The 11,549-nt window shown below is 55.5% G+C and overlaps 1 protein-coding gene across 4 annotated transcripts; it reads left to right on the plus strand.

Annotated features, from left to right (window-relative positions):
* The first annotated feature begins 417 nt into the window (after positions 1 to 417).
* PLPP2 (phospholipid phosphatase 2) lies at positions 418 to 9,429 on the plus strand. Of its 4 annotated transcripts, none has more exons than XM_058728672.1 (6): positions 418 to 585; positions 3,387 to 3,538; positions 3,752 to 4,065; positions 8,138 to 8,195; positions 8,421 to 8,597; positions 8,741 to 9,429. In XM_058728672.1, exons 1-6 carry the CDS (start codon positions 534 to 536, stop codon positions 8,888 to 8,890), a joined length of 903 nt encoding a protein of 300 aa, XP_058584655.1. In that variant the 5' UTR covers positions 418 to 533; the 3' UTR covers positions 8,891 to 9,429. The 4 variants fall into 4 exon arrangements, with proteins under 4 accessions (XP_058584655.1, XP_058584657.1, XP_058584656.1 ...); XM_058728674.1 differs by having other exon boundaries at positions 3,875 to 4,065; XM_058728673.1 differs by having other exon boundaries at positions 419 to 585; positions 3,788 to 4,065.
* Positions 9,430 to 11,549: the final 2,120 nt, after the last annotated feature.

Below are 11,549 nucleotides of genomic sequence, written 5' to 3' on the forward strand. Positions count from 1 at the left end.
TGACACCCCATCGGTTTTCATACTTTCTAGGCACTTCCTGACTCAGACGTACTAAGATGTGCGCAGCGCGAGCACCGCCCCCCCAGTGAAACCGAGGCTCAGAGAGGGGCCTGGCCCCTCGCCCGCTCCCTCCCTCGCTGGTTCGCTGGTTCCTTCCTTCCTTCTCGCCACCCGGCCCTTCCCCGACTCAGTCGGCCCAGTCTGAGGGTGACTCTGGGCCTCGGTCCCTCAGCCTCCCGGCCAGGGCGCGGACGACCCCTCCCCGCCCTCCAGACCCGGGCTGGGGTCTCCCGCCCCCACGCGCAGGAACTCTCCAGCCGGCCCCTCCCTGCCCGCCGCAGCCGGACTCTGCCCCCGCCCCGCCCCGCCCCGCCCTCCCGCCGCTCCCCTGCCCTCCGCTGCCCTCCCCTGCACGCCCCGCCCCTGCTGGGCCCAGCTCGGCGCCCATGTGACCCCGCTGCCAGGTCGGGGCGCGACGGGACGCGCTGGGACCGGCGTCGGGGGGCGCGGGCGCGGCCCGGGGCGGGGGCGGCATGGAGCGGAGGTGGGTCTTCGTGCTGCTCGACGTGCTGTGCGTGCTGGTCGGTAAGAGCCGCGGGGCCCCGCGCGTGGCGGGGCGGACCCCTTCCCCGGCGGTGCGCGCCCAGGCGCCCCGAGGGCTGGTTTGTAGCGGGGGTGGGGTGGGGGCCGCAGGCGGGGGAGCTCTGGAGTGACCTCGGCGCCCACATCGGCCTGCGTGTCCCCCCACCCCCTCGGCCGTCCCGGGTCGCGGAGGGTTTGCGGCCCCCGGCCGGGGCGGTGACTCACGCGGGCGGCGGTCCAGGTTCTGGGCGGCCAGGGGCGCGGCCGGGGGCGGGGCACCGCCGGGAGGACCTCCACCCCCACTCCCGGGATCGGCGTTCCCAACGGGGACACTCAGCCGCTCGGTGGGATTCGAACCCCCTTCCCAGGCGGGGTGGGGGTGGGGGGGTGCACAGGTGGAGAGAAAGGCTGGGCCCCGGGCTACGGGTGGACCCGTCGCCTCCGGCGGCGCAGACCAAACCTGTCGGGCGGGTTTGCGGGCCAGGCTGGGGGAGGGGGTGGCCCGAGGCCGCCCCCCTCCCCGCCCCTCCCCCAGGGTCCCGGGAACAAAGGCTGAGTGTTTGCTCCGGGGCGGTGCGGACAATGGCCCCGGAATTCTACCCCCCGGCGCGGGGAGGGGCCCCCTCGGGCCTAAGTCGCACCCCCCACCCCCTCCTCGTGGGGTTCCTGCACCTCCGCCGGGTCGGAGGTCGCTGAAGGGCGGAGGGGTAATGCCCTGAAGGATCGCGCGCCAGCCCCAACCGTAACCCTAACCCTAAGCTCTTTGGAGTGGGCCAGGTGGTAACGGGAAGAGGTCCACAGGGGGGGACTAGCCATCTGCTAGCCCTAGCCATCATTTATTGAGCACCTGTTATTTACATTTAAACATCTGTGTGGCACTTATGTATCCCAGACCCTAAGTGACATGCAAATAATTAAGTCTTTTCCACGGAACAGTCTAAGGGAGGTGCTGTTTCAGCCCGGAGAGGTTCAGGCACCTGTTGCAGGCAGTGTTGCTTCTTTGCGCCAGGCGCTCGAGGCCCAGGCAGACCCCGCTACCATTCTCGAAGCTTCACGATATAAGAAGTTGAGTTTCATTGGGTGACAAGGACCCTGATGAAAAAATGGGGGGCGGGGATGATGTAAAGGCAGGGAGGTTCTGGAAGTGTCTGCCATGAGGGTGTGAACCAGAGTTTCCCAGGCAGGGAAAGGCCCCCAGTTCAGTGCTTTGAGCCCTGCTTCCTGAACCCACAGCTCTCGTTCCAGCTGAGGGTGATGAGCCTCCAGTGGAAGGGGCTGGGGCTGGGGCTGGGGGACAGGAGGCGGAGGCTAACCCTGCGCCGAGGCCCCTTGCGCCAGCCCCTGCCATGGTTGGGTTGCGGGGATGGGGCTTGACTTGCTGGCTCAGCACATTCTAGGCCCCGCCTCCCCGCTCCCCCCCCCCCCCCAACTTTGGGGGTCCCCTGCCTGGCTTCTCTGCCTCTGCCCTTGCCCTACCTCACAGCAGCCTGAGGGAACCCGTTGAACACATGCTCTGCTCCTTTGCTCCAAGCTCTCTGGAGTCTCCCACCTCACTCACAGCAAGATTCCCGTTCTTACAATACCCTCCAGTCCCAGTGTTCCAGCCGTCCAGGCAGGTTCCTTTGCTGTTCTCTGGGACTGCTTTTCCCTCTGCCTGGAGCTCTTCCCCACATCTGCCCTGAACTTCCTCAGCTCCCTTGATCCACCTTCTTTTCTGTGTGGCCTCCCCGATTCCAGTCACGTTGACCCATGATTCTTTATCCCTAACACTCGGCTCCGTGGGCAGACCTCTGTGTTTCCCCCGACTCAGCACTAAATTCGGTGTCTTAGGAGGAGGAGTTGGCCCTGCCTCCCGCGGTATTCATGCCAAAGAAGAGTCACACCCTTTTACACTTGTCACCTGTCCTGCTGGGGGGCAAAGGGCACCCTGCCTTTGTTTGTCACCCTTGGCTCAGCGGGGTCCTGGGACCCCAGTACTACAGCAATGCCTTTCATTATTCTGCCAGAACTTGTGGCTCCTGAATATGTCTTTGGACTGAGGCGTCGAGGCCCTTGGCCGGCTCAGGGTTAAAGGCAGGAATGTAGGTGTCTCAGCTCTGCCCCTTTCTGTGGTGCGTTCCTGGTCTCTCTGGCTTGCCTTACAGTGAAGGGCAGGGAGGGCCTCTCTTCTTTTAAAAGATGCTTATTAAAACACCTGCCTAGGCCAAGCCCTGGGCAGGCTCCAGGGACAGCCTTGAACATGGTGGGCCCCCCTCAGGTGTCCGTCAAGCCCCTTGGGCGGTGCTGAAAATCAAGTATCACACTATGTTGCAGAAGTGCATACAGGCCCAGAGACGTGGAGAACAGACATTCTGTGAAAGGGGCGCCAGCGTGGGCAGTCAGGAAGGGTGGACAGAGCTCAGGGAAGGTAGCTTGGTTGCATGGGAAGGTAGCTCAGGGACGGAGCTCGGTTGCATGCTTATGGAGTTTGCTCAGGGAGGAGAAAGGAGGCTGGATGGGAGTGAGTGAGGGGGGAGGTGGGGTGGGGGCTGTACAGTGGGCCCGGGGAGGATTTTGGTGTTTATCTGAGGATGATGGGGAACCGTGAGGGGGTTTTAATGAGGGAGCAGACTCCCATTCGCCATGGGGAAAGCTCCTTCTCGCCGTCAGGTTGACGCGGAGGTGAGGAAACCAGGGAGGGAAGGCCGAGGCAGGTGGCCAAGTGCCCGACAAAGGCTGGCATTTGTGGCCCCCGGGCTTGGCTGGTGGGACCACACAGCATGGGGAGAACCGTGTGGCCACTGGCTTCTCTCCCCTGCCCCCAGCCTCTCTGCCTTTTGCCATCCTGACGCTTGTGAACGCACCATATAAGCGAGGGTTCTACTGTGGAGATGACTCCATCCGGTACCCCTACCGTCCAGACACCATCACCCACGGGCTCATGGCTGGGGTCACCATCACAGCCACCATCATCCTTGTAAGGCAGGAGAGGTTGGAGGGTGGTAGGTTGGGTGCTGGGGGTGGGGCCAAGTTTTGCCCTGAATGGTATGTGGGGAAGAGGGCCCCCCCTTTGGAGTTCCCAGAATCCCAGCAGACTCAGGGAGGCCAGGCACCCTGAAGCCCTTTCTGTGGGGAGTCCGAGGCCCAGCGAGCCAGGGCTTGGTGGAGACCCTCACAGTTGCCTCCCCAGCCCAGCCATGAGTGCCCTCAGCGGCTCCCTGTGCAGGTCTCTGCCGGGGAGGCCTACCTGGTGTACACAGACCGCCTCTATTCCCGCTCCGACTTCAACAACTACGTGGCGGCCGTCTACAAGGTGTTGGGGACGTTCCTGTTTGGGGCTGCGGTGAGTCAGTCGCTCACCGACCTGGCCAAGTACATGATCGGCCGTCTGCGGCCCAACTTCCTGGCGGTGTGTGACCCTGACTGGAGCCGCGTCAACTGCTCCGTGTACGTGCAGGTGGAGAAGGTGTGCAGGGGAAGCCCTGCCAACGTCACCGAGTCCAGGTGGGTGCTGGACCGGCCGCCTTCACTCGGGGCGACGCTGGGGACCCTAAGCCACGGCTGTTCCCACCCCTGGGGGAGGAGTCGGGGCTAGAGCAGGACCCCCAGGAGCTGGATGTGGAAGGGTGAGCTTCCTGGAGGGTAAGGTGGGGTGAGGCCGGGTGGGGCCCGTGGGCCTGGGTTGGGGAGGTGTGGGGATGTGAGGTGGGGCCGGGATGCGGGGTCCTGAGCAGAACAGCCCCCCAAACCTCAGGCCCCACTGTCCAGCTTCTGCTCTGTGCTCTCACATTCTCTGATAAACTTATCAATTAATTGCCATCTATTTTCCTGTTTCAAATTTTGAAATAAAATTCACATCACTAAAAATCACGAATTATACTATTTTAATATGTACAATTCATTGATCCTTAGTACATTCACAGTGTCGTGTAGCCATCCCCACTCTCTTATTCCAGAATCTTTTTATCATCCCAAGAAAGAAGCTCCGTGTCTATTAGTTATGAGGCCCCCGGCACTGCCTCCTCCCTGAGCCCCTGGCACCCATGAACCCCCTTCCTGTGGGTGGGTGTGCCTCTTCTGACGCTTCACGCACGTGGGGTCACACACCGTGCAGCCTTTTGTCTGGCCTCTCCAGTGTCTGTGCTCACATGTGAGGTGTGTGCGTTTCTGCCTCACTTCTTTCGGGGTTCTTGTTCTGTGCGTGTGTCTTTGTGATTGTGATGTGTTCTTGATACGTGTGCCTTGATCACTGTGTAACGTCCTTTGTCTCTGCGAATGGTTTTTTTCTTTTCTTTTCATCGTCTGTTTTGTCCCATAACAGCATGGCCACTCTGGCTGTCTTTTGGTTGCTGTCTGAATGGAATGCTTTTCCCACTTTTGTACTTTCAGCCTGTTTGTGCGTTTGAAGGTATACAGCATATGCAAAGTTACGTTACTTTGTAAGTTTGTTTTGCAACCTCTGCCTTTTAATTGGAGAGGTTAATACATTTATATTTAATGTAATCCCCCATAAGAAAGAGCTTCTGGTGTTTTGTTATTTGTTTTCTACATATTCTTTTATCCTGGCTTTAAAATTTCTTCATTACTGCCTTTTACGTTAGTTACTGACTGTGCAGAAAGTTTGTGGCTATATAGCTCTGCCCCCCTTATGAGATTATTTTCACAGATTATATTTTATACATTGTGTGTTCATCAACTCAGATTTATAATTACTGTTTTACTCAGGTTTTTGAAAAATGAGGTATAATTGACATAATTAATATGATGTGATGTTTGTTTTAGGTGTGCAACATGGTTCAACATTTGTATTTACCTTGAAATGATCACCACAATAAATCTAGCTAACACCCATCTGTATGTGCAGTTAAAAAATTATTTTTTTTAATTTTTGTTTATTCAAAAAAAATTTTTTTTTAACGTCTACTGATTTTTTTTTTTAATTTTTTTTTTCAACATTTTTAAATTTATTTTTGGGACAGAGAGAGACAGAGCATGAACGGGGGAGGGGCAGAGAGAGGGAGACACAGAATCGGAAACAGGCTCCAGGCTCTGAGCCATCAGCCCAGAGCCTGACGCGGGGCTCGAACTCACAGACCGCGAGATCGTGACCTGGCTGAAGTCGGACGCTTAACCGACTGCGCCACCCAGGCGCCCCACGTTTACTGATTTTTTTGAGACAGAGACAGAGCATGAACAAGAGAGGGTCAGAGAGAGAGGGAGACACGGAATCTGAAACAGGCTTCAGACTCTGAGCTGTCAGCACAGAGCCCGATGTGCTCGAACCCATGAACCGTGATATCATGACCTGAGCCGAAGTCGGACGCTTAACCGACTGAGCCACCCAGGCGCCCCAATTTATTTATTTTTGAGAGAGAGAGCACACAAGTGGCGGGAGGGGTAGAGACCGAGGGAGACACAAACTCTGAAGCAGGTTCCAGTCTCTGAGCTGTCAGCACGGAGCCCAGCGCTGGGCTTGAACTCACACTGCGAGATCATGACCTGAACCAAAGTCAGATGCTTAACCAAGTGAGCCACGCAGGCGCCCCATAAAATTGTTAGAAAACAATCAGGAATTACGAGCTCAAGTACATGAATACTGATGGTTGTATTGTGTAACTACCTTGACTCGTGTATCTCAGATCTTTGTGTGAGCCTGAGCTAACTGTCTAGCACCCTTCATTTCTCCTGGAAAGACTCCCTTTTGGAATTTCTTATAGGGCGGGTGTTTGAGTAATGAATTCTCTCAGTTTTTCTTTATCTGGGAATGTCTGAATTTCTCCTTCATTTTTAGGGGGTGATTTTGCCAGACCTAGAATTCTTGGTTATTTTGAAAGTATCACCCCACTGCCTCTGGCTTCCATGGCTTCTGACAAGAAACCGGCTGCTAATCGTACTGAGGACCCTCGTACCACAGGAGTCTCTTCTCTTGCGGTGTGCACGGTTCTTGCTGACTGTCCTTGGCAGTTTGATTACGCGTGTCTCTGAGCTTCTCCCATTCGAGTTCTCAAGCTTCTTAGATGTGTACGTTCGTGTCTTTGATCCGGCTTGGGCAGTGTTCAGCCATTGTGTCTTCAAATACTCTTTCTGCCCCTGTCTGTCTCCTCCCCTCGTTGCGCTCCCCCGTGTGTGTGGGCATCCCTGGTGCCTACCTCTTTTTCTCCCTTCTTACTCTGTGTCCCTCCAGTTGAATCGTCTCCGTTGACCTGTGTCTGTGCTCACGGTTCTTTCTGCCCATTCAGACCTGCTAGCGATTTTTCATTTCAGATACTACTTACTGTTTTCAGCTCCAGAATTTCTGTTTGGTTCCTTTGGATAACTTCTGTCTCTTTGTTGGTATTCTCTGTTTAGTGAGACATTGTTTCCCTCTTTGAACAGATTTTAAATGGCCAGAGAAAAGTCTTTGTCCAGTAAGTCTAGCACCTGGGCATCCTGGGGACAGCTTCTATTAACAGGTTTCTTTTCACCCTGTGTATCGGCCACACTTTCCCCCCTGTATGCTTTGTGACTATTTGGTTGAGAGCTGGGCATCTTTAATGTTGTCATGTAGCAACTCTGGAAATATCCTGTGCTCTCCCACCCGGCGATTATTGTTGCTGTTTGTTGCAGTTGTCGGTCGGTTGGTTAGCGACCTTTTGAACTAATTTTGTAAATTCTGTATTCTTTGTCACGTGTGGCCCTGAAGTTCTTTCTGTTAGCTGCACAATCAGCTAGTACTTGGACAGAGATTTCCTTAAACATCTGGCACTGGGAGAAAGACCTCTCTCTGAGTTTGCCGATGGGCTGTGTGTGCTGTGTCGGGGCCTGCCTTCCGAGCTCAGCCAGGCTTCCTGTTTGCGCAGCACCTGAAGGTCAGCCAGAGGTGAGAGCCAAGGGCTCCTTTCCTGAGCTTCCTGGTGGGTCCCTGTGCCTCAGCTGCCATGCATTGCCCTGGGCAGCAGTGACAGACGTTTGCTGTAAAGGCTTCAGAGCAATTCCCCAGGTAGCTGAGTCGGCCACAGGAGAGTGGGGTAGCTCTGCAGATCCACCAGATGGGTCCAGACAATCACAAATCCGTGCAAAGAGGTCTGTTTTGCTAGTCCTGGTGCTGGCCACTGCCAGTGTGATTCTGTTCGTATGAGTGTTTCCATTATGTTTATGGAGGGCTGGACCTTTGGAGTTCCTTAATCTGCCATTCTCTTGTCCACTGATGTCCTTTTTGCCAAACCTTGAGCTTAATTCCTGCATCAAGAACCACAGATGGGAAATAATCCCCAAACTGTGGTGTTATCTGTTTGTCTGCCCTACACAGTTGTCTGCCCTGGTTCTGAGTTTGTGACCTACGGTATCCTTGTCAAAGACTGTGAGCCCCAGTTGGAGACTTTGTTTTGTGTGGTCAGGGAAATGAAAAGGGGCCACGTTTCCCCATAAAACCCTCCCTATGCTGGGTCCCAGACTGTGGGATACACAGGGGGCTGGGGGCCAGGGGGCCGGGGACTTCGAAGGCAGAGATGTCAGTGAGCTTCTCGGTCTCTGAGCCTGGGCCCCGGGCTTTGTTCCCCGTGCAGCCCCTCCTGACACCTGTGCTCTCCTTTCTTAGACTGTCTTTCTATTCTGGACACTCCTCCTTTGGGATGTACTGCATGATGTTCTTGGCGGTGAGTCTGTTTCCCAGGATCGGCTTGTGGGACTGGGCCTCAGTTTCTCCTTCTGCAAAAGGGGGAAGGGGAGGTAGTGATGGGTCGAGGTGACTGGTTTGTTCTTAGAAACTGGAGGCTCCCGGCCTGCTGGCTTTGTGTTCCTGGCCTCCACTCCCGTCTGCGCCCTGGGCGTGGGGTGAGCCCAGCGGGCTCCTGGGCTGATGGCTGCCCTCCGGCCCCCAGCTCTACGTGCAGGCACGGCTTTGCTGGAAGTGGGCGCGGCTTCTGCGGCCCACAGTGCAGTTTTTCCTGCTGGCCTTTGCTCTCTACGTCGGCTACACCCGCGTGTCTGACCACAAGCACCACTGGAGTGATGTCCTTGTTGGCCTCCTGCAGGGGGCACTGGTGGCCGGCCTCACGGTGAGCTCCTGGGTCAGGAGACCCACCCTGGGTGGGGGGATCCTCTTTCCCTCCCCACTCCACTCTTCCCCCTCAGAGCCCATCCCCCACCCCCACCACCTTCCCGTTCCCCTGCCCCCATCAGCCCTTGTCTTGTCTCCTAGGTTCGCTATGTCTCGGATTTCTTTAAGTCCCGGCCCCCACAGCGCTGCCTGGAGGAGGAGGAGCTGGGACGGAAGCCCAGCCTGTCACTGACTCTGACCCTGGGTGAAGCTGACCGCAACCACTATGGGTACCCGGTCTCCTCCTCTTGAGGCGGGGTCCTTCTGTGCATCTGCGTGTTCATGGTCCTGGCAGGGACCTCTGCTAGCCTGGTGGTGAGGGCTCCAGGTGCCCTGTGCTGGCCGCTGGTGGGCGTTCCACTAACTCTGCCTGCTGTGCACTGGACCAGGGGTCTGGGGGTGCACAGGGCAGCCCCAGCATTCAAAAGAGGGACTTTGTCCTCTTTTCTCCCTTTTGGTGGATTAGAGGGGGACCAAGAGACCCAGCTAGATGCTGTTTTTGTAAAGTGTAATGTATATGTGGACTTTGAGTAAAATAGAGTGTTTGCTTGACAACTGATGATAGCCTCTGTTCCTTATGGCCATTCTGAGCGCTGTTCGTACAGCAGAGGGGGAGACACTTCCTTGCTTGGGGCTCAGCTGAGCTCAGGAGTCAAAGTGGCTGGTGGCAATGTTGCCCTTTGGAGATGAGGGGAGAGTGGTACACTCTTTTCCTGGCCTCACCCTGTGTATCTCTTCATCTGGCTGTCGATTCATAATTATCACACCCTTTAATAAACTGGTAAACCTAAGTGTTCCCTGATTTCTGTGAGCCACTCCAGCAAATAGAGACCCTAAGGAGGAGGTCATTGGGACCTTCCGGTCTAGTCAGTGGGTTAGAAGCACAGGTAACAGCCTGGGGCTTGTGACTGGCATCTGAAGTGGGGGGTGGGACCGAGTCCTTAACCTGTAGAACCTGATGCTGTCTTGAGGTAGACAGTGTCAGAATTGAGTTCTTGGATACCCCTGTGGTGTCCAAGAATTGCTTTGTGGTGGGTTTTTGTTTGTTTTTTTTTTTTTTTTTTTTTTTTTTTTTTTTTTTGAGGAGGGGCACTTCCTGGATGTTGAAATTGGGTCCAGAAACTGAAAGAATTGTCTATGAATCCATTTAGTCAAGAAGACAAATGAAAGTAACAGCCAGGCCTTTACTGGCTTCCTCTGGTCCTATCAGCAAGGGGAAAGCTGGAGAATGCACCAGCTGCCCGGTGCACTTTCCCCATGGCACGGTGCTTGGGTCAGGGGTCGGGTGCAGCAGCACGAGGCTCCTGCAGGTGTCTGGGCCCAGGCGGAGGGCTAGGATTGGGGAAACCCCAAGTGCCGAGTCAGTGGAGAAAGGCTCTCCCCTCACAATAGGGAGGCCTCTACTGAAAGCGCCCCTCCCCCATCCTGCTCCCCCAATAGAGGTCCTCAAATGGAAACTCCTGGGAAGAAATTCACATATGGCTAAGGTATAGTCAGAGGGGCCGGAATCTGCAGAGCTGTACCCCAAGCCTCCTATGGTGGAGCCTGAAAGGTCACACATGGGGCATGGGCCTGGCACTGGGCTCCTTATCCCCCTTTCTGCTTGGTGATCCCCTCCAACTGACTGGGACCCTGCCCTCAAATCTTCCCATCTCGGAAGTCCCCACCTTTAACCGACATACCTCGGTTTCCTGGGGCTCCGAGTCCACATCCTGCATTCCTGGAGGGCTCACAAAGCTGCAGCTCCCTTGTCCCGACTCTTCCCCTGTGGTCACTCACCTGGGGCTTCAGAACCAGCTCCTACTCAGTCCGGGAATGGCGACTCCCCACCATTCACCAAAGTGAAATAGATGTAAAATAGATGGAGACTAACCGTGAGAAGTACATGCTTTTAAAAAGGAGACATGATCAAATTCTTAGTGTAGGGAAGGCTTTTGCAATTGGGGAAAACAGAAAATGAAGTTGAGGCAAACCTGGGGCCTAGGACAGAGCAGTGGCTCAAGAAGGGGCACGCACCGCGAGTGGTGGATCCTGCATGCGTCCAAGAGGCTGGTGCCTTCAAATGATGCAGAGCATCCAGAGCTCACCTTTTCAATGACATTGTAAGCAGTGAGTTTGACTGTTTTGTTTTTTTTTTTAATTTTTTTATTTTTGACAGAGAGGGAGAGAGAGAGAGAGAGAGAGAGAGAGAGAGAGAGAGAGAGAATGAGCGTGGGAGGGGCAGAGAGAGAGGGAGACACAGAATCCGAAGCAGGCTCCAGGCTCCCAGCTGTCAGCACAGAGCCCGATGCGGGGCTTGAACTCACAGACCGTGAGATCATGACCTGAGCCAAAGTCGGACGCTCAACCAACTGAGCCACCCAGGTGACCCGTGAGTTTGACTTTTGTACTGAACAAGTGCAGGGGCGCTGGGGGGGCTCAGTCAGTTAAGCGTCTGACTTTGGTTCAGGTCATGGTCTCAGGGTTCGTGGGTTGGAGCCTTGCGTTAGGCTCTGTGCTGACAGTTTGGAGCCTGGAGCCTGCTTCAGATTCTGTGTCTCCCTCTCTCTCTGCCCCTGCCTCCCTCTCTCTCTCTCTCTCTTTCTCTCAAAAATGAGAAGAAACATTAAAAAAAATTAAATATTTGCAAAATGGGTGACTTACTGTTAACTGTTAATGTTTTATTTGCCCATAGAAGCTGTCTTTATGCCACACCCCTCTTGGGGTGTTCTGGCCAGGCCTCAGGGGGATAATGTAGCACCTGGGGGCACAGATGCAGCCTTGAAGCCCCGGATGGAGACCATCTCTCTGGCCTCCGTGACCTTGCCCTTGGTGCTATGGGAGACAGGCAGGAGGGGGGCCTGGATGCCACAGAACGCCAGCGTGCTGGATGTCATGAACTTGCTGGAGGCGTCAGGAAAGCCACCATGAA

Source organism: Neofelis nebulosa, chromosome 4 (genome assembly GCF_028018385.1).
Source record: "Neofelis nebulosa isolate mNeoNeb1 chromosome 4, mNeoNeb1.pri, whole genome shotgun sequence".
Classification (NCBI taxonomy): Eukaryota; Metazoa; Chordata; class Mammalia; order Carnivora; family Felidae; genus Neofelis; species Neofelis nebulosa.

Coding starts and splice junctions, on each gene's coding strand:
- PLPP2 (XM_058728672.1), top strand. CDS start 534: ATGGAGCGGAGGTGGGTCTTCGTGCTGCTCGACGTGCTGTGCGTGCTG. Junction 4,066..8,137: donor GCCAACGTCACCGAGTCCAG/GTGGGTGCTGGA, acceptor CTCCTTTCTTAG/ACTGTCTTTCTATTCTGGAC. Junction 8,196..8,420: donor ACTGCATGATGTTCTTGGCG/GTGAGTCTGTTT, acceptor TCCGGCCCCCAG/CTCTACGTGCAGGCACGGCT.